The 23,147-nt window shown below is 35.9% G+C and overlaps 1 protein-coding gene across 1 annotated transcript in view; it reads left to right on the top strand.

The window, feature by feature from the left end:
* LOC140146419 (solute carrier family 49 member 4-like) overlaps positions 1–19,651 on the top strand; it is a 48,612-nt gene extending 28,961 nt beyond the window's left edge. The window contains exons 3-14 of the mRNA XM_072168263.1: positions 5,478–5,651; positions 9,398–9,508; positions 10,126–10,216; positions 10,895–11,104; positions 12,861–12,913; positions 13,803–13,865; positions 14,729–14,858; positions 15,544–15,658; positions 16,428–16,495; positions 17,097–17,215; positions 17,788–17,970; positions 18,306–19,651. Of these exons, the coding sequence (XP_072024364.1) occupies positions 5,478–5,651; positions 9,398–9,508; positions 10,126–10,216; positions 10,895–11,104; positions 12,861–12,913; positions 13,803–13,865; positions 14,729–14,858; positions 15,544–15,658; positions 16,428–16,495; positions 17,097–17,215; positions 17,788–17,970; positions 18,306–18,436 (1,448 nt within the window). The 3' untranslated portion in view covers positions 18,437–19,651. The remainder of the gene's footprint in view (positions 1–5,477; positions 5,652–9,397; positions 9,509–10,125; positions 10,217–10,894; positions 11,105–12,860; positions 12,914–13,802; positions 13,866–14,728; positions 14,859–15,543; positions 15,659–16,427; positions 16,496–17,096; positions 17,216–17,787; positions 17,971–18,305) is intronic.
* The last annotated feature ends 3,496 nt before the right edge of the window (positions 19,652–23,147 follow it).

Here is a 23,147-nt window from a genome sequence, read left to right on the forward strand (position 1 = left end):
GTATGTTACAGCAGGTTGTGATGGTCTAGTGGTTGACGCCGTGGTTTGAAGTGCGAGAGGTTGAAGGTTCGAATCCTACAGCATTTCGATTTTTTCTCTCTTGTTCTGTTAGGCCTATGGTGTAGGCCCGTCAGTATTATGATCAATTAAAATATTTCTATGCAACACGTTTGCAATGTTTTTCTTTATGCGTAGGCCTACATATTAAAAAATAAGATAGTGTCAGCCATAATTTACGAATTTCAAACCTGATATTTTGGCATAATATTATTTGTAATTTTTATACCGTTCTTACACCATACCCAGACATACACATAATTGGAATCAGCGTTTCGTTGTCTAGAGTAACTTTAATTATCTTCAATAGAACACCACAAGCGGTCAAGATAAAAAAATGCTTTCTTTCATTTTACCTCATTATTTCTGCTTCAAATGATCAGAAACCCTTCCTGAAAGTTGTTTACTAATATCATAAATATTTTCAACAAAAAAAAACCCGCTATAGTAGGGTTCGAACTTCCAACCTCACGCACTTCAGGCACGGACTTAGCCACTAGACCATCACAAACTTATTCTCGTACCTTTTGCAATGTTATTTCTAATTCAGTGTCTCGTTCAACAATAATCTTTTATAAACTGTTTGTAAGTTCCCCCCAGTGTGAATAGAACAAAAAAGAAAGAAAGAAGAAAAAGAAAAGAAAAAACAAAACAAAATAAAGCAAATAAGAAACAATAAAGAAACAAAATGAAAAACAAAGCAAAAAAAGATTAAATTTATCAAGAAAAGCTCAAACCCCAAAATAACAATAAAGCAACGGAAAAGTTTATAACGAGCCTCGAACTCCTGCTCAGTTCGCTCTTCTTAAGACGATTCAAAGTCTGTCGCTTTACCAATGTAGTTAACACAAAAATTTGTAGGTTTAATTGTTCGTATATAGCTATGTGTATCGATGATTTGCTCAAAACCCTTTACACTTTTGTCACTTTTGTAGATGGCGCTGTTCATTTTTTTTCGTTTTTGCACGTTTTCAAAAGCCCTCGATAGTAGGCACATGTGCTAACTATCGAGTGAATACGGTATGTCAGTAACTGACTGAGAAAGAGATTACATGAGAGTGAAACCCCCATAATGCATTGCGAGTCAAGGATACTATCGACTGATGAACAGCTGTTACGTCATCATTTTGATGTTGGTCGTCACTCGATCAGCATGGTCAGTTGATGTAATTAGTCTTATCTTTCACAACTCCCGTATTTTGCGTGTGAGTATAGGCCTAGATGTAGTTCACACAGTATTCAGTGGAATAAACGAAATCACGGAGTCGACAACAGGGCTGTCAACTTTTTGGAATTGCTTGGCGTGAGACAGACGCGTACCGGGATTTGCCGACTCCAATGTTCATTTTGTACCATGATTATTTGAGCCACGGCGCTCGAGAATGTCAAAAGCGGGGGTAGGGGGGTATGAGCAACAAATTATTCATGACGATGCGAGGCTCATGATTGTAGGTTGATGGAGATGATGGGGTCAAAAACTAGGTTGAAAATGTTATTTTATCGTGCCGCAAGTTCATGTCATGTCATGATTATACTTTGATAGAGGACGGGAGTAAAAACTTTGATTAAAAAGTGTTATAAACACAAGGAAAAGCACGGTTGTCCGAAATATTCAATTCTCATGATCATACACGATACAAAATACACGTGGGGGTCTCCCTGGTTGGAGGTATGTATACGGGGATGTGCCACGGTGTTAGGGTACCGTACCTTTCAGCGATTTTGGTATATGATTATGGTGCATTGCCAATATTTAAATGATAAATCCTTGGCGCTGCTTAACCCTTTAAAAGGTTTTTTTTAAGTTGGTATAATTTGCTTTTTTTGTGTTAAGAGAGATTTTCTGAGAAATACAGATGCCATGGGAAAAAGGTGGAAGATGGGGGTCAGCAAATTTCAACCATATTTTGGTAATTTAATAAGTTTGGATAAGTGTTCGTAATAATCAGTATAAAAAAATCTGCTATGCCCCCTCCTGGGAAATATGGGGCCCCCTAAAATATGCCCCCTAACACGTATTTCCCTGACTTGTAAAATGCCGTTTTATGCCATTTTTGAACAAATTTTTGCCACCTAAGACAAGCATCTATGAATATAAATTTTTCTACACACCTTCTTTAATCCTTTGTCTTTATCAAAAAATATAAAACAACAAATGTTTATATTGGGATGTTCCATTTATGAAAAGTGAAATATCCCCCTACTTTGTGACGTCATTGTAGGAGTTCCTCAATCTTTCTCAAATTGTTCATTATAGGAGAGAACCTCTGTACATAGGTCATTTATATAGTGCAATAAAAATCATGGAGACTTTTTTACTTTTCATAGAACACAAACATGGATTTTCCCAATATGTGACATTGGTATAATGATGCTGTATACAACACCAACATCAAATGTAAGATATTTGCACTGTAGCAGTCCCTTTTCTTGAGCCAATAGTCAGTTATTGTATCGGGGAGTTAAGAACCACATTTAAGAATGCAAATCATGTACAGGGGTAGGTGTTTCTCTTTTACAGCATATTGGTAAAATCGCCAGTAGATAATGCTCCTTGAATATGAGCCCCTACCTCATGTCACAAGCTCGTATTCATACATGTTAGTGATATTATGATTATTATGAAAATCACAAGCTCCTATTCTGATTCTTAATCATTTCACATGCATCAGTACTTAAGCTATAGGAACTAGGCCTAGTAGGGCCCCATACCCCAAAGTACTAAATCCTAATAACCTAGGGGTGGATCTTGATACTAGGAGTGGGCTATAAATGGGACTTGTTTTGTTTTGCTTCGGGATAAGGGTTTTTTATGTTCTATTTGACCTAGGCCTATCTCAACATGAAATTACAAAATATTAAGCATGGGTTTCAAAAAAGAATGTGCACGGCAAAAATCCAAAATGGCCGCATTTTTCCCTGAAAATCACATTTTTAGCCATAACTTTGTCATTTTTGGGTCTTTTTACCAGGTTCTGGGGTCTAGACTATGTTTTCTTTTGATCAATCAATCTATTTATGCAGTTAAAAGTAGTCTCAAATCTTCATGTGTTGAGTTTCGACCATTTCTGACCCAATGCACCCTTTTTACCCAAATTATGAACCAGGCCCATAGACCTCATATTTAAATTATAGAAAAAGCTAGACAACAGGTTAACAACATATGTTACATTAAGTAAAAATGTAGATTTTTGCACTGCAGACTTTTATACAATTTTGATAGTAATGGATTTTATTGTATTTACATTTTTAGCAATTTCTTGCATTGCAAAAGCTTGTATGACACACAACATACTTTACATTTAGTAAAAAATGTAGATTATTTTTGCACTGCAGACTTTTACACAATTTTTATAGTTTAATGGATTTTACTGTTTTCACATTTTTAGCTGAATTTCTTGCATTACAAAAGTTTGTATTACACTTTATATTACTGATTATACGAGGCTTCTTTAATTGTGAGCTAGGATAATTCAAAGAGAAGGCCGTTTCCATGGCAACGGCCATTTATACTAATTTTAAAGCAAATGTCCCGGTAACATTTGGCAAATTCCCTTATCATGTGAACATGACCTTAAACATTTTACCCGGAATAGCCAGTATCAGGGGTAATGAATTTTCTTTTCCTGATCTTTTTTTACACTGTCAGTAGGGGAGAGCTCCAACCAAGCCATGTGTTTTGACCCTTGACCTTCTACGGTGACATGTGATATGTTAAAATAAGATCAGGGAAATAAAATTTATTATCCCCGATACTGGCTATTTGGGAGTAAAATTTTTAAGGAGATCTCCACAATATGAGGTAAAATTTACAAAAAACAAACACCAAAAAACATAATATAAATGGCTAGTTGCTATGTTGCTACGGAAACTGTATTAGGAGATTTCAAAGGGAAGACAATTGCCATGCAAATGGCCATTATAGGCCTACTAATATTTAAGTGAATTTTCCCAGTAATCTATGATCTTGGAATTTTAGGCAGTTTGACCCCAAATTGCCCAATTCCCTTCATTTTGAGCAATTTGCTGCATTAAAAAAAGTTTATATTACACTTTATAAGTATACTATTGATATACATGTATTCTTTAATTTTAAGCTACATGTATTAGGAGATTTCAAAGAGAAGGCAGTTGCCATGGCAATGGCCATTTATACTAATATTTAAGCAAATTTCCTCAGTAACATTAAGCAAATTCAATATCACAAGAAAAGTAGGCCCTCTCCGAATAACTGCTAACAGAGCCCGTTTTAGTACTAGTTTCGGTGTTGAAATAGAAGCATCACTTTCTAACATTTGTTAATAAAAACTGAACCTTACCTGTAAAGATAGACAAAATTGGAGCTTAAGTGAAAATTTAGGCTTTATTTAATACAGCTAAAGATAACGTAAAAAAAAATTGTCATGCGTGGTAGAATTGCCGCTTTAAAATGTTGATTTTTACATGCTTTTCACTATGATGGAGAGGTTATTTGGTGGTCTGCGCCCCCTTAATACTAATAGACAGAGGTCACTCAGATGAAAGAGAGCACTATACTAGTATATTGACCATCAAAGGACCCTCAATACAAACCCCAAAAATCCATATAATTTCAGCAGCATGATTGGTATTTCAAAAATCGAGAATCATAGATAGATAGGAGTTTCTATATCACCCCAACTAATTATGGAATAGTCCTGTTCTAAGCATTTATCCAACACAATTTAGGCCCCAATTTATTATGTAATAGTGTTGTTGATGTTGTTTACTTCTGATAGGCACCCTTTTCATCAAATTTCATTTTTAAACTTGGAAAATCACCGTACCTGAGTTTAGCATGGAAAGATCGCAATTTTGAACTTTTCTGAAAAAGAGCATAAAGTAGGATGTGCTCATTTTAAAACGGAAAAAGTCTCCACGATTTTTATTTGCTCAATTGTTCAACCTATATCTACTTTATCCAACAAGTAAATAACTTTGACAAAAATATTGAGGAACTCTCACAATCATCTTGCAAACTTTGCTTCAAAATTAGGATTTTTCACATTTACATAATTGCTGAAAAGGCCATTACACCCCTCTCTGAAAATGGAACAACCCAAACGTTGTCCAAAGAATTTTTAATTGTTATGTCGAGACAAAATGTGTATTATTACTGTGAAGTATAAATAAAATGTCTGCAGATGCGCGTTATTACGTGGCTCTAATCAAAAGTTAGTGCACATTTCAAAGTTTTTGTGTCTGAGAAGACAATCATGGGGGTCAATTTGAGGGGGGTCCAGTATCTCCCAGTGGGGGGTCCTCAAATTTTTTTAATACCTCCACTGTAAATACTCATGGACACATGTTTGATTGACAAAATATGAACAAAATTTGCTGACCCCCATCTTCCACCTACCATCTGAGTCTATCGGATAAACCCTCTTAATACCTATTTCAAGGCTACGCGCCCCTAGATGCATCAAGCTTTGATGATGACCAGCTCTATGAAGAAGAAGAACCCGTGGAGGAGCACGTGGTGTATAAAAGACGATTCTATATCCTCGTCATGTTCTCGGTGGCATCTATTGCGCAGATATTGATATGGAACTTTTGGGCTCCTGTAGCCAGCACAGGTATATATAGTAAATTTCGTTCATATATCATCATTATGATCATCATATACCGTAGACGTTCGCCTAATGGCGCTTTTGGATTCTTAGAAATATGAGAGCGCCATCCTTGTAAAATCTCAACAGCATTAAGGATACGTGTATGTTAAATTGAGCAACCTGGACATAATGCCTCAGAAAAAATATCGTGACATGACCCAATACTTTAGGTCACTAGGTTAGTTGCTAGAGCAGCAAATGTTTTGGGGTTTCTTCAGGTATTCTTTCTCAAAGTGCCATTGGACTTAATTTGTAAATCGATTCATACGTTATACCTAACTCATTTTGGTAAATCTTGTTATAACATTGTAATTTCTTCATATTTATTTTTATATTCTTCAGTTCAAAATTACACCCTTCTATTGTCTGACCCGTTAGCTCAGTCGGTAGAGGGTGCGCCTTGAATGGTGAATGATACTTGTTCGAATCTTGATTTCTGCCCCCACTTTTATGTGAAGAAGGGTCAAGAAATGTTTTTGGATTTTGTCCCCATTTTACGAACGAATATTGTGAATTTTTTTTAATTTAATTGTAATTTTCTTATTTTTTTTTAGATAAATAGGCACTGCGAACAAACGGCAACAAAAACCGCTGACAAAATTTGCTCCACCTGCTACCTATCAATGCGTGATATATTCCACTACATTTAACAGTTAAATGACCTTTGAAAAATAGAACGGTCTCAATGTTTCAAATCGTGTAACTACATTACTTTATTCATTTATGCATTATAAATGATCAGCTATTTTTTCTTTTCTTAAAAGGATCGAACCCAAGTATATCAGACCATTGATCATATAACTATCAGACCACGAAGTAGTTACGTAACTCCGTGATGGTATCGGAACCAAACACTGTTTGTATGGCGATCATTACGATCACGCTATTTTGGTATGCCTTTTTGTGTACTGATTGTTTCGATCGTGGTTCATTACTTAAGCGCGTGATCCCGTTGACATAGTAACATTACGTAACTTCGATACCGGGCTTCGATACTGAATAGTTGTTGAGTGCACATACAGCCTGTCTCAAAAATAATTGTGCAAGTGAAAAGCGCCCTCTCTGGCAATTAGAAAATACCGTTGTGACAAAATACTTACATCAACGTCAAGGGCGTAGTCTTAGCTCTGAAATGCCGTTTGTTCTGTTCAATTTGCTTCTTTTAATCTCGAGATATGTTTAGTTAAAGACGAAAGGGTAAAATCACAATTGTGCCACTTTTACTAGGAACAGGGCTTTACATGTAACAGTGGTAGCATCAATTTTATCAAGAGTTCCTTCGTGAAATCAAAAGAATGCATCAATAACAGAATACAAAATTTTTTTGACTGTTTTATCATGATGCAGGAATGATGATTCTCTTTTTTCACTTAAAAGAGATTAAAAGATAAATAAATATTTCACATGCTGCTGTAAAAATTAAATACATGTGCATGTCAATGATTTTATCATGATTTTTTCATGGTAAATGCTGTTCTCTTAGTCACTTAAGACATGTTAAAAGACAAACAAACATTGCGCACTTATACATACTTATACAGATTAATGAACGCGTATTACTTGTTGCGAGAGATATTAGACAAAATAATGCAAGCGTGCTGATGTTGATGCGTCTAATGCATGCGCCCCGAAAGGAGGAGTGCAATAGACGCATCAACATCAGCTATCATTGATTTACATGTACAGCTCTCTTCCCTATAGTAAAAGTGGCACAATTGTGATTTTACCCTTTCGTTGTTAATTAAACATATCTCGAAATTGGAACAAGCAAATTGAACAGAACAAACGGCATTTGAGAGCTTAGACTGCGCCCGTGACGTTGATGTAAGCATTATGTCATAACGGTATTCTCTAATTGCCATAGAGGGCGCTTTTTACTTGCACAATTTTTTTTGAGACATGCTGTAATATGGAAAGCCATTGGGGTATTGTGTGCCTTCCAAAGCGCCTTATAACATGTTCTCATTGTGTTGTGGAATCCTAGCCAGTGTTCAATGATAGCTATAGAGGCCTTGCGTTTATCGATTGGCTCCAAACAAAGGATTTGAACCGGTTTCTTCCCCGTAATCATGGCGCAGTGCAGTACATTCAATCAAATGTTGCCATCAACCTATTTGATCGTAGTGCATTTTGTTATGTGTGTGAGACGAACTGTCGCGGTAGATGCAATATGCTTTTGTTGAATGCATTTGAGTAGTCCGCCATATTTACGGGATGATACGTCATATGCACAGCCTCTATTCAGTTGGTCGTTGTATGATTTTGTTCGTTCACTCATTCAAATTTTATTTATATCATTTGAAGACTGAGCCTATTATGATACATCCTCCGTGGAACAGTTTCAAACAAATATAGCTAGGTTCCTCTTAGAGGGCTATAATTTTTTTCGGAAGGGGGGTCCCAAATTTACAAAAAGTCTGCGTCAATAAAATTGCGCACCCCCTATTTCGGCAACAAAAATTTTATGATCCCAAACCCCAAAATTGTATTGAAATCAGTCTTTTTGAATAAAATAATACACTTTCTGTGGTCATCCTGTGACTCCCTACATTTTGGTCATAAAACATTTTATGACCCCTCCTATTATTCTTTCCAAAACTTTATGACCCCCGTATATTTGGACCCCCCCCCCTTCGAATAAAATGATATACCTCTTATGACCACAGATGCATAGGCAAGGACACTCGCGCGAATTGAAAGACTTGTCGCACGCGACGGTTCGTCTGATACACATAACAAATGCCTATACAATCAAATAGGTTCATTACAACATTTGATTAAATGGATTGAGTTACTCTAAAATGAAACGATAAAAACAAAGAATCATAAAAAAGACACATACAAGATAAAATAATAAAATTATATAAACAATGTTAAAGATAAAATCAAGAAAATAGAGAATAAAATTTCCTCAAATCAGAAAAAAACACATTGACAGACATCATAATCTGTCAGAAATTACTGCATGAGATTCGAACCATCAATCTTCTCCACAAGTTCTCTTTATCCTCGCACTATAGTCTAATGCTCTGCTCACTGGGCCACAACGTATCAGGTGAATGATTACCGCATTATCATGAACAAGTTTGTTCGATCTTGTTCATAATTGTATGTGTCGATAGGTTTCACCCTTTAACTACAGGTACCCTTAATGATCAGTGATAATAGTCGGCTTTTACAGGGATGGCGCTCTCTCATTTCCATGAACTCCATAGCGCCATTAGGCGAACGTTTACGGTATAAGTCTAGAAATATCTGTGTCGCAATGTTTTGTTTTAGTGTTTGGAATTTGACCGTAAATTTAAGACTCGAAATCAATAAAAGTTATTTCAACAATATATGTCCTCATTCTTTTTCTGGAGGTTTTTTGTATCTGAAATAACTATGGTTCACTGGATAATAGTAAAAACAGCGTTACAGCGTTAACCTAAAAAAAGAGCGACAGGCCCACATTTACGGCATTCAGGCTAAATTCAAAATTGTTATAACAGGTTTTTTTTTTTGTGATCGATTACAAAAAAAATCATCAATGAAATTTGTGTATGTCAACATTTATACTACAATTTTTACTCCAAGGACGCTTTAATTTCTTTAAATATCTTTTTTATGATAATAAAGTGAATCCCCTGGTAATCTAAAATTACGCAGAAATGATCCAGTAACATTGAACAGACGGTATAAATACCTTGTGCATGCTATTTGCTTTTTAGCTATGAATATATTTGGATGGAACCAAGCCGATATAGCACTTCTCTCTGTGTGGGGCGGTGTGATTAGCGTATTTGTTTGTATACCATTTGCTGGCATCATGGATAAATTCGGTGAGTGTTGCTTTACTGAAAACCCAACTACTCCAGAAAGTACCAATTTTAGGCGAGAAGAGTCCAGGTAGGGTAACATAGGGCAAGGAACGTCCAGGTAGCCTATAAGCGAAGTCCAGAAAAGTCAAAGTAATATATATATACTTAAACGGTTTGCTCATATCCTGCCCTGTTAACATTTTACAAACGGTATATTTAAGTGTACTCATCTACAAATGCCGGCGGCTTCACTTTAAACAGCGAAAATCATTAGGGCAACTCACTATGATACTTGGTGGGCAATGGGAAGGATGCCCTATAGACGAATACAATTTCACGCATTCCTAAACCTCAATGGCAGCCATAGCTTGGTCCCATCCCACCCGAAATGTGAAATGATGCAGCCTTGATGGGGCTTTCAAACCGCATTGCACCACTCGAGTTACAAAAGAATGGTGAAAGCTTACAACAGGATACATTATACGATTTTTAAACGGCTTTAATCCACCACTTTGGCCAGTAAAACACCAGCTTGGTGTGAATAGGACCCATTTTTGGCCGAATGAATTCAGGAACAGAACATGAGGAATTGAAACAAATCATATTGCTTGTTTCGTTTTCTTTCATATTTTGATAAGGTTTACGAGTAATGTTCTTAATAGCTGAAACACTGGGATTCATTGGTGCGGCTATAAGATGCATTCCAGTTGCTGAAGAATACCTTAAATGGTAAGTATCCCACAATGCACTATTTTAGAGATGACAGAAACATAAGGGAGTTATTATTTACAAATAAACAAAAAATACAAATTTACAAAACAGCTTTACCTGTAACGATAATTCAAGTATGTAACAAACACCCTTTGAGGTGGTGAAATCGTGCTTCACATCATCGATCATCGAAACAGTAGACATCGAAACAGCCAGACATGTAAATAGGGAAGCGATAAATATAACTTACTTCTTGTTGCAATTATTAACGAAGTGTATGATGTATACATACTTTGCACTAACCAATATTGGATGTAAAAATGGCTCTGAAACTACATACAATCAATATAAAGCCCAGAATGACCTGTTTGGAAGAGAATGAAATGAAGGAAATAACATGATTTTGAAGAGAACAGCAGAAGATCAGAAGGGTGCGGAGAGAAGATAATCTTCAGGATGGAAGGATGATGAAATGTGGGTAACAGGAGAAAGTGAAGAAAAAAATATGAAAAAGAAGGAGAAGGAGGAAAGAAAAAGAGAATCTTTAGGATGGAAGGATGGTGAAATGTGAGTAACAGGAGAAAGTGAAGATGAGAATATGAAAAAGAAGGATAGAAGAGGAAAGGAAGAATGCACATTATAGTCGATGAATTGTGCGCAATATTATCGTTTTTTGTTTGAATTTGAATTTTTCAGGACAGCCAACATAGGTCAGGCATTCATAGCTCTTGCTGGGCCATTTCTAGTTCAGGGTCCGTCATTGATGTCGGCAGCCTGGTTTCCGTCATACCAAAGAACAACCGCCACTGCTATAGCTCAAACTTCTATGGGGTTTGGTGTAGCGATATCGTTTATATTAGGACCATGGGTGGTGCAAGACAGCGCAACTGTTAACAACAAAACCATGTAAGATGTATAAGATTTTTTTTCCTCTTCTCTCCTTCTACCTTCTTTTCTGTGTTAATTCAATTGCTAGTATAACAAATAAAAACATGTTTTGTGGTAGATTTGGATCAAGAAAGATGTTGTAGCCTTTCTCTAATGTATTTGGTAGTCTATTTGCCTTCAAAGAAAGATATCTATGGACCAGTCATTTTGCATAGCCAATATTGTGCTATTAATATCATTAACGAATTGAATTTCGAGTGCACGAAAGTACACATCCTCCCTAAAGGGAATAATATTCTTCTGTCGACTTGCTGAAGTCTGGTTTATGAAACAACACATCTGTCAATATATAAGTGAAACTGTATGGAAAAGAGCCGCCTGTTTCCTGGAGAAAGTGAGGGATTGGTAAAAGCAGCACCATTTTTGAAAGGGTTTGTATACAAAGGTTATATAACTCAAATAAACAGTGGACTTCGCTGAACAGTGGTCTTCGCGGGACAAGTTTGAATCAGGATATACATCAATCGTCCAGAATATTGAGTGCCACAGAACTGTGAAGTCAACAATAAGATGAGGACTGCCGGATAAGTAAACAGTAACATTCACTAATAACATTGTGATTCAACTGTATGCATTTATTGTCATATGCAAAACATACTGCAGTTACTGTCCGTTTTCCTATACACAATACACAGTGCTCTCACCATTGACGTGCGACCTTTACAAATAGTGTATGTTAGAAGTATTAAGCATTTGCCTAGTTAACATCACTGTGTGAAAAATAACCGGCCAATATTTAAAGTATTCCCCAAACTTCTTGCAAATATTTTTCTCTAACATGACCTACAATTACAGCTAGATTAGATGTTCAGAAATAGTCGCACTTTGGTAAAATATGAGTGAGGGAAGGCATAGCTAGCTCATAACTTGCCAACTCCCCGTGTTAATTGAATGGAGATTTGACCGAAAATATTGGTAACGGACCGCTCAGTTCTGAAGGATGCCACAACAAAACGGTACAAGCTACATTTAAAGTATGCAATGAAATTCTAGAAAATATAGTTTTGTAACATGTCCTAAATTTTTAGCTAATTTAGGTGTTTGGAAATAGTCGCACTTTTGTGTTTTAGGAAGGATATGTAAACGACAGATAACGCCAAAAAATATGAAGAAATTATTTCCAAACCGTGTTAAGTCAACAATCATTATGTTGCTCATTTCATTGTTTCCTTGCGTTTCCTTTATAATCGGTTACCCAACTGAAGCTATAATACCAGCTCATTGCGATACCGGACCGCACATATAAAACAGACACATGTGCACAACCAGAGAAGATCTGATTTAATCAGTTGAGCTGTTTTCAATGAGTGTTATCTTGGTTTAATAGCTTTTAATGGGGTTTAGGTCCTGCAAAGGTCGGTTTTGAATTCTACTGTAGACATAACTGCATCATGATCATTGTTAAAATATATTTTACTCTTCATTAAATATTCAGATTTTGTTAACTTATACAAACAGTGTGTTTTATTGTACATTCGGAAGTGAATTTGGGTAAAAGGTGGTTTTATCTTTGGTTCATTTAAGACTCCTAACAATATCATCATCATAATCATTGACGTGTATATCACCAGCACCAACGTTAATACGCTCATCATCTATCGCGAGCCTGTAACCATAATTATGTCCAATATTCTACAACTCGATATACCCGTGCGATAACAAATGTACTAAAATAATAACACAAATAAATATGTTACAATCTGTTTATTTCCAGGAACGTAAGTCAATCCGGTGATTCCAACTTTGAACATTTACCATTTGACAGTGGTATGTTGTTCTCAGATTACAGAACTTTGCTTAAGGTGGTGGGTGGAGAGCATTACCTAAAGGTGTTGAGACAAATAAAGCTGACACACAAGAGGGATGGCACCATAGCACCGAAGCGAATAGTAAACTCAGCAACTCGTGCTTCATATCAATGGATAGCTACATTATATTTTTACAATGACACCACATTTGAAACAATCACATTTGCATGGATGACATGTCTAAAAGAATTTAGTGGGGTCTCAAACAGAATGTGCCAAATTGATCATTATTCTATGCTCAAACAATACTAGTAACTAACCTCAATAACGGGTGGAAAATCATACACAGCCACCACAACCAAGCACCTCCACCCATTCATGCTGCTCACCAAACTGGTCACATGTTGCTGTAGAATGGCATTCTTTTCTTCAACCAGGATTTGTCGCAGGTCATTCAATGTGGTTGTCTGGTCTCACAAGTGTTCAATCGGGTTGAGGTTGGTCTGATGGCAGGCCAGTCCATTCTCTCTACTCCCATATTCTGTGGGTAGTCGTTATGTGGGCGAGCATTGTTATCTTGGAAGATTACATTTAGGTTTCATATTGTGAAATGAGATTACAGCTTGCTGCACAGAATAATTCTCAATTTGGCACATTCGGTTTGAGACCCCACTACATTTACAAGACGTGTACTCGGGCGTCAAAAAGGTGATTGTTTCAAATGTGGTATCATTGTAAAGGGGGATAACGTAGCTATCTATTGATATGCAACACGACATGAATATGTCACGAATAATCTGAGATATAGATGCTTGAAAAAAAGAAGAAAAAAATCTAAACTTTTGTTTGGTGCTAAATGATAAGGAAGAGTACATGTAATTTTATATTTGGATGTCATTTCCTTTTAGGTCCCATTGGCCCAGTCGTGAAACAGAAACAAATAAGTGATATATATAGACTTTTATATATCGGTAAGTAACTTCATGGTGTATCTGAAACCATCGGATATTTTTTTGTTTTGGTTTTTTTGATTTTTTTAGTATTTTAATTCCTGAACAAAACAAGATTAGATACCTTCCTACAAGTTACAGCTTTCATAATTTTTTTTTTAATTTTGAAACTGCTTCGTTCTTGACAAATTGACAACTAAATGACAACTAGAAATAACTTTCATATACTTTTTGATTTTTTTTTAATTGACTACACCGTTCGTGAAATATACGAATTTTACGAAACGCCCTCATTTTCAAACATTTCCATGGATTCAAATATCAATCGATGATCTGTATTAGGAGTGCTAATCATTGCGAATCATCAGCGCATGAGGCGTTTATTGTCATTGACAGATATTTGACTCCATGGAACGGGCTGAAAATGAGGTAGTTTTGTAATTCTTTATTTTCAAAAACGGAGGGGTCAATTGTCAAAATTTAAAAAAATGTGATAGCTGATATATCTCTCAACCACATCAGTGGTATAGTTATGTTTGGTTTATATTTAAAAAGGTGCATTGATGTATAGTACGCTACGCACAGGCACAATGCCTAGACGTTGATCTACAAGCCTCAGCACAATTTACAGGTTGTCGCTGACCACTACGGCTCCAAATCATTCCATAAACCATCAACTTTAAATACCAAAAAAGTCAGTTCCTGACAATACAGTTCTCGCAGGGACACCCTGTATGTCAAGAACATGCCACAATAGTAGTGATGGAAGTTAGCACGTCAAAATCATTGTTTCTAAACTTTGAATGTATATAGTAATCAAATCTAAAAAGGGCATATTCGTAAACAACGAACTATACCAGTCTATTGGTCATATTGTTTTACAGAATGCGCCATGATGGCGATCCTTTGCATAGCAGCCTGGATATATTTCCCGGCTAAACCACCTACACCACCCAGTGTATCAGCAAGTAAGACCAGAGAAGAATTCTTACCAGGAGTGAAGAAACTAATAAGGTACATTCTTTTTTTTTTTTAAGAATTCAGTTGAGTGGCTATTATATCGCATCTTATCTCCAGATGCATCTTTAGAACAGCTGATCCTCTGGTGGCAAGTGTTAACCAGTGATGGGGTTGACATCTCAGTAAACACAAAAAAGTTTTGAAAACGTTTCAATCAAATTATATTTTGGGTTTTGGTTTAGGGAAAAACGTTGTAATAACATTAAATTCTGATTATACAAAGGTCCTAAAAACATTTTAAAACGTTTTGTATGAGAACACACAATAATATTTTTAAATGGTTATTGTTAATTATTTTTTTGCAAACATTATTTGCCAAATGATTTGTCAACACTTAATAATTAAATAACATTATGTTAAAATATTTGCAGTTTCAGAATTTAGCGATTTTCATTTGCTGCATAATCTTGATTGAAACATTATTGTCGATTGAAACCTGGTTAAAAGAAATGCAATTTTCAAGACATAATTAAATTAATTGATATTTTACTAATTAAGTCACTTTGAAGCATGGCTTTTGGTGAATATATAGAGCAGAACATAACAAACTACCATACCAATTTTCTCAAAAATGTTAGAAATGTCGAATACTGCCAACGAAATGTCAAATGAATAGAAAAATCTAATAACTTTGAAAACTTTCCAGCTAATCTTATCGGATTTTTTTTTCCATTTTCAGGAGTCCCAATAATTTTTGGATTCCAGGTATTGCCTATGGTATCAGCATCGGCGTTCCAAATACTTGGGCTACACAGCTTGTTATTATGTTCCAAGGCACAGTTGGGCTTCCACAGGTAGGTCCAATTCAATTCAATTCAATTCTAATTTTGCTGAGATATATGCTGAACATTTTTGTTTTTACTTCATTTGATACTTGGTAAAATGGTCCCTGGGTATATTTTACTAAACTTTTAACCCTTCGTAACTCAAGTAACAATTCCTAAGTTAGGAATACCCAATACCAGATCTAGCTTTACGAAGGGTTCCTGTAGTAAATCCCTATTACTTACGAAGGGTACCGTTCGTAAGTAAGTTTAGTGAAAAGAAACTTAGGCACCACATCCAATATGATCCTATAGAACTATCGGTGCCCGGTTATGACTCTTAACATCACTCCCTGGAGATGTAATAAATTGTATCAAGCATAATAATTAACAGTTGCATAGTGTTTTTCATTTAAATAAAAACTAATGGACTGTGCAAATGTTCAGGGTACTATAAAAAGTGCTTTCGGTAGCTCTTCGGGCACCGATAGCTCTATAGGACCAAAAAAGATGTTGTGCCTTATGACACGTAATTTTGAGACTTACGAAGTTTCGTAAAGTTTGGTGAAATGTTCTTACAACGGGTGCCACATGAAAATTGCGTACATTTTGTGGGATCCATTATCGTATGATAAACGAAAACTAATTTTGTAATATTTCGGGATTTATGCTGAACATTTGTTTTTACTCCTTTTGATTCTTAGTTCTTCAAAATGTTTTGTTTGTACTCTCTGACTATATTATATGATTAGACTTTTCTTAATTTAGCCTAACCATTTTTCTTTGCACATCCGTTCAGGATACCATCAGTTGGATTGCATTTTATACATATTGTGGCGGCGTGATCGGTGCCTTTACCGCTAGCAGGTATGTTCCCAATGCGATTATTAAATTTTAGAACTAAACTTTGCGATATTTCGTAAAGTTTCGACGATACTTTTGATTTTTAAAGAGCTCACAGTATGAAATTGCGTATTGATTAGAATCAAGTTAGTTAAACACAACATACTCACTGTGAAACTGATATTTTATATGAAAGGCAATAGAACCACATTTGTTCGATCAGCTATCGATGCTAACTTTTTATGAAATCAATTTGGACTATTGTTAATTGTGATAACTCAATTGTTTCCGGAAGTTAAATTTAGAATCATTTGCACGTAATGATATTGACCAATACCAAATACTAATTTAACATCAATTGTGATTAATTAGTTCAAATAATTGAAGACTGAATTAAAAATACTAGTTTGCGTCTGACGTTGTGTCAACTAGACCAAAAATGCCGTACTGCGCAGGTCAGCAACCAATCACAACGCGCCGTTGCCCTGACGTCAGACGCAAACTATAGTCTTTTTAATTCTGTCTTCAATTATAGTTCAATGCTAACAAACATCGAAGAATCATTGACGGTCGGTCCAAAGACCGAACATATTTGGTTATAGTGACATAATGCAATTGTTTTCAGATGTATTGATCATATCGGTGGAAAGATGCGGGTGGTCATTCTTATCCTGTTCGTGCCTGCAATTATTGCTCTAATATGGCTTATGCTGATAATTGCAGATATCGTACAATATAACTTAGGTAAGTACAGCTTTTTTGAAATAAAAACGGGAATGCAGATTAATTTCCGTGATATTTTATTCATGTTTTGCAGTGAAAGTTTTTAATGGTATCTACTTTTCCCACTGCAAACCTGATTCCGCGAACGATTTAAAACTCAATAATACCCACATTCGTGGCATACGCTAATTAGATCTTCAGAACGGTTATGCGGCCCATACACGTTCAATTTTATGGATCAAAGACCCCCAGATACAAGAGTGGATACAAAATCTACCATTGTACCATTTTGTATCCACTCCTGCACCTAGGGTCCCCAATATTGATCAATAAAATTGATCGCGTATAGACCACATAAGACCTCTGAACTATTATAAGGGATGAAATCAAAACTCAACTGGCGGTCAACCGCCGGTTCCGGGCGGTTCCATCAGATTGGAGCCGGTTTCTATTGTTCTATACAATGGAACGCGGTTCAACCCTCGGTCAACCGGCGAGTTTTGATTTCATCTCTAAAAGAAAGATAATGAGCTTACATCTTGTTTAATATTCTTTTGGTTTTCTTTTCTTTTTTCCAATCACATGGATACCAGTCAGCATTTACCTGTCCACAGTCTTGTATGGGACTCTAATGAAATCATCACGGCCAATATTTCTTGAAATGGCATGTGAAGGAGTCTATCCAGTCGCCGAAGGGATAACAGTTGGGAGTCTTAATTGGTTGGATAACTGTTATGGGTGTGTCTTCTTCTTTATAATGATGATACCTAATATAGGTAGGTATATTCGTCAGATGTGGTCGAGGGTGTAGGTTGAAAGTGTTTGGGCGGGGTAGGGTGTGTGGTGTTAGTGGTTGTGTGGGTGGAATTAGGTTGGTTAGACGAATGTGTATCTAATGGGTAAGAGAGGGTGGTGTTGCTCTGTAGGTGTCGCGTTATCATCATTATCGCCATCATCGTCTGCTCGTCATCATCATCGTCATCATCATCATCATCGTCATCGTCATCGTCATCGTCACCATCGTCATCGTCATCATCATCATCGTCATCGTCATTGTCATCATCATCATCGTCATCGTCATCGTCGTTATCATCATCATTTATTATTATAGGTCAACATTGGATGAACTGGGCAGTGTTGGCATCTATGCTTATTGCTGTGGTTTTGTTATTGGTGTTTAAAGAAGAAAGCAAACGACTTGAAGAGGACAGGAACGTCGCCATATTTAACGAACAACAGTAAAAGGATCAATGTCATTTTACCAAAAGATCACGGCTGTTTGATCATGTATTGATCATGTATTACTACAACACATTGCATAATTTTCAATTCTAGACATTTACAATACCAACAGCTATCACACGAATATACAAATATATTTGTTAGTTATTTTTTAACTTAGATTGTCTTTCTTTATCAAATTCTTCATCTTTTTCTGCCTTCTTGTGATAATTTTATCCTATAAACTGTATTATTTGAGTGCAAATTGATGGCGCTATTTACATATATTTTAATTAAATTTAGCCCAATAATATTCCTTTTATTTTATCAAGATAAAATGTAGTTTGAAAATTTCCTTGCTATATGTTACTAATTTTTATGATGTTTTCATTGGAATTGGTCACAACGAACATATTGATATAACTCATATTTTTATCATTCCCAAGTGAAATTTAACGCCCGAGGTATTTTTCATTTAAATGGTGTGAACAAAAACGTTGTGATTTGTGGTAAACCACACCGGAAGTGTATGTAATATTCAACGGGGCATTGTTATACACCATTTTGCTATTCATGCCTAAACTGCTGGAGCAATACAATACAACATTTGAAAACAAATTGTTTTAATGGTAGACTTCAATCTAAGATATAAAATAGAACATGACAAATCTGACCCTACCTCTTTGTGTATTTATGGTTAGAGCGATCGCCCGACAGGCGAGAGGTCTGAGATTCAAGGTATGTCCGGAGTTTTTACTCTGGTATATCTGCCTATCTGTCATGTTTCCATTTTTAATTTCATGTTGAATTGTGCTAGCGTGCGTGCGATGCTTAAGGGATCTGGAATGAGCGTTTTGAGCCTTTCGACGGTATTTTTTGTGGGACATGAGAGCACATCAGACATTCTTCGTATTCAGAATGCAATTCGATATGTCTGATGTGCTCTAATGTCCCACAATAAAATAATACTGTCCAAACGTTCATACCCCATCCCGTAAGGGTAGATGCGGTATTGTTGGTCGAAGCAGCCAAATAAATAGATTTTCATTATCTAAATCAATTAAAAAATAACACTTTCATGTTTTGCGAAGGTTCATTATACAAATCATATGCTTTGAAGACCTGCTGTTGTTAATCAATTATTATACTATATGTCATAGTCGAATTTTGATTTGAATAAAAATATGTTATTATTAATCATGAAGAACGCATCCTGTTCATGCTGTTGGAACTCAAAATTATACTGATGTGTATTATAATTAATAGTAAAATGGTCATAAAGAGTTTATATAATTAGTGACAGTAAAAGTAAGTATACTTATGTTATTGAATGTAACATATCTTGCATAATGGCTCACTTTCATACTGAACAATTCTGATTTTGGAATTTTTGAGTTAGCCCGAGTAAAAAATCCGACTATGTACTTTAACTTTTAAGCAGAACTTTACCCCGGGACTTCGTTCTCTAAAACACACTGTCAATCATACTTGTTTATCAATCAAATTTAACCACAAGCACTAAGCATGGTGGTACAATACTCGCTATAATGTACGTTCATCCACCAACTTTCGCGCCGGCACAAAGGCACATTCTATAGATTGCACGTGACCGGAGGATTTAAACAATAACGAGATCTGGGCGACCAATCACAAGCCAGATTCATTTAAAGGTGCATTACATCATGGCCAATTTTAGTTAGGCCAGAAATTGGCCTAGCTTTACATAGAGACCCGTGTTAAAATGTTAACCGCAAGTCAAAGTAAGTAGTCCACTTGGGAAGCTACCAAACAGAGGGAATACGGTGATTGAAAAGATCAGATGTGAAAATATGTCAATTGCACACAAATTAATACAAATCAGAGTTTTATGCTTAAATGTAATAGCCAGAGTATGTAAAATGGGCAGGCAAGTGGACTACGGAGAAGTCTAATCAGTTATGTACATTTTACAAACGTGTAGTTGTTTCAGCCCTCTTTACAACATAACTCAAGAACCACATGACCTACAAAAGTATATCTGTGATATTTGAATTCTTCCACACACTCGCTAGGAAATGATCAATGCAATTTTTGTCAAAGCTCACTACCATTCGCATAATCATGCTATGAACTACCAAATCGCAACAGTTAAGTATTTGGAAACTCTTTATCTACGCATTTCTTTTGAACTGGTTGTCCAAATTCAATGAGGTTTTCTGCCAAATCTGGTTGTGCAAATGCTTTTGACAATCCGATAAAAAACTGAAAATCGAATTTCTTCGACTTCAGACTGAATTTGCTTGATCATACCACATATTACCACGAGATGAAAGATCATACATTGTTCCATTCCATAAAGCCGGAACGTCGAGAGGAATGGAACAATACATCTTGTATCAACTGCACCGACATAAAAACAACAACAAGCAAACAAAAACAAGAACTGGACCTATAATTTATATGTATCAATCCACATTGACAAAATAAAGAATAAAACTATTTAAAGTTTTAAAACTTTAAAAGTATAAACAATTGTAAGTCGTGTAGTAAACGTGCAAACTTGGAGACTTATAGGAGCAACCATGCCTATCATGCTTATTTCGACTTTCAAGGCTGGCTGCAAGGTCAAATAATCTGAATAAAAGATTTTAACGAATCATTGACCAAATAATAATCGTTGAACGTTCTACAATTGATGATTGTAATTGATTATTGTAATTACATCATGCTATGGAGGCTAGTAATGGCTGCAGAGTGCTAAGCAATTTGACTTTTACCTCTACTTCTACTTCTACTTGATTACAATGCCAGGATCCAACAGTTAGGACGTAATGGCAATGTCTTCTGGAACTTAGAGGAAGTGCTTACAGATATCAGAACCGGGGATGTCACCCCTTCTCTTTTCAAATAGCTCTGATACTTTTAACGTGCACAGGATTGGCTCTTCTGTGTACGGGACCACCAGCTTTACGTGACTTTCCGAACCACGAGACGCCGTTCATACACTACCTATATCTGCACCTCTAAGCAGGGTATGGGGTAATAATGAATTCTACAACTACAATAATGTACTGCTTGAAGCAAATTCTGCTCCACAATCAGATAAATTAGCTATGATAAACAACCTAACAGTAACAGAACATAATTGCAGGATTTCCCACCGCAGAGGAACTTTTTGAGATTGGTAAATGATTTCTTACCAAAGGAATCGTATTATCCCGGCATCAATCGTCTCAGGGTAAGTAATCATATAGATGAGTTGACTTCTGACGTCAATGCCTGGCAGTATGCGCACGCATCATCACATTTTCTGATTTCAATTGTTTTTTTGCCTGGCAGTATGCGCGCGCATCATATTTGTTCAGGCTCATGCTTTTAAAACTCCCGCCACATCACAATAAGGCTATTGAACAGTGTAGTGGTTGCATGGGGTTCACTCAAGCATATCGATATACCAGCCCCTTGCCTTTTTTTGCTAAACATTGAAGTCAACTCATCTATACTATATATATACGAGTTATGTCACAAGTTAATCCTCACATGCACTAATTATTGTGTCTCGCATTGTCTTACGCCCTGCTAGGGTGAAGCATAAAAGGCCGATTCGTTCTTCATTATTTAATAATATTATAATTGGCCTCTTAGACACGGTAAGAGAGTTATCATGGGGACTTTAGTTGATTGCCCGAGCACCAACTGTGAACTCAGGTATTTTAGTGGTTAATACTCTGAACCGGTAATCCAGCGACCAGGGTTCAATCCTCACTGAGTCCTGATCTTTTTCCATGAATAGTTGTCTATTACTCGCAATATTTTGAGCTTTCAGGGCTCGGTTATTCTAATTGGATTTTTTTATTTATTTGCGTGCATTAAGGGCTCCAATAGCGACGTGTTCACGTATTTCACGACCTAGGAGCACATCAGATATATCGAATTACATTTTTAATACGAATGTCCTGATGATATCAAATGATTTTGGCTTTTTGAAATTCGCGATATAATATACATTTTATGGCAAATGAATAATTTTTTTGAAATTTAACAGTCCTCGCAGTAAATTGCATAAATCTAATGATGTGGATATGCAAATTTTGATCTTTCGTATTGAAGATATAGATTTTTCACCCAAACAGCACAAAAATGTAGGTCCTTTTAGGAAAAAATGTATATCTCAAAATGAAAAGTCAAAATTTTCAATTGCTGCTCGGCTTTTCATCCCAGCTAAATACACTTTAAGTGCATATCATTAGATTTTATAAAGTTTACTTCGAGGACTGTTTAAAAAATTAATATAAAAATATAAAAAAAATCAAATTTTAATAGTTTGCCATAAAATTTGTATTTGTACTTTATAACCAAATAAAAAATAATAGCTCCAAATAGAACACATAGTTGTTGTTATAGGCACGAATGTAAAACATAACAACTTGTTTGAACTTGTCCGTTGGTAAAGCAAGGGGGCAAGCAATTTTTGGCACAGATATTTTGAGCACCGTTTCTATATTACACCCTAAAATGGTGTAGGAAAATGTTAGGAACACGATCAAATGTGCAAATTTTCCTGCTCGCTGCGTTCGCATTATATGATAAGACAATTTAAGGTTTTAAATTCAGGTTCCCAAAAATCTTGCTGTGTAAAAGAGGGGGGTAAATATTTTTGGCACATGAAAAGGGGGGGGGGGCAAAGATTTTTTGGCACGTCAAAAGTAAGGGAAAAGATTTTTTGGCATGGTCAGGGGGGAAGCGATTTTTG

This window comes from Amphiura filiformis, chromosome 2 (assembly GCF_039555335.1).
Source record: "Amphiura filiformis chromosome 2, Afil_fr2py, whole genome shotgun sequence".
NCBI lineage: Eukaryota > Metazoa > Echinodermata > Ophiuroidea > Amphilepidida > Amphiuridae > Amphiura > Amphiura filiformis.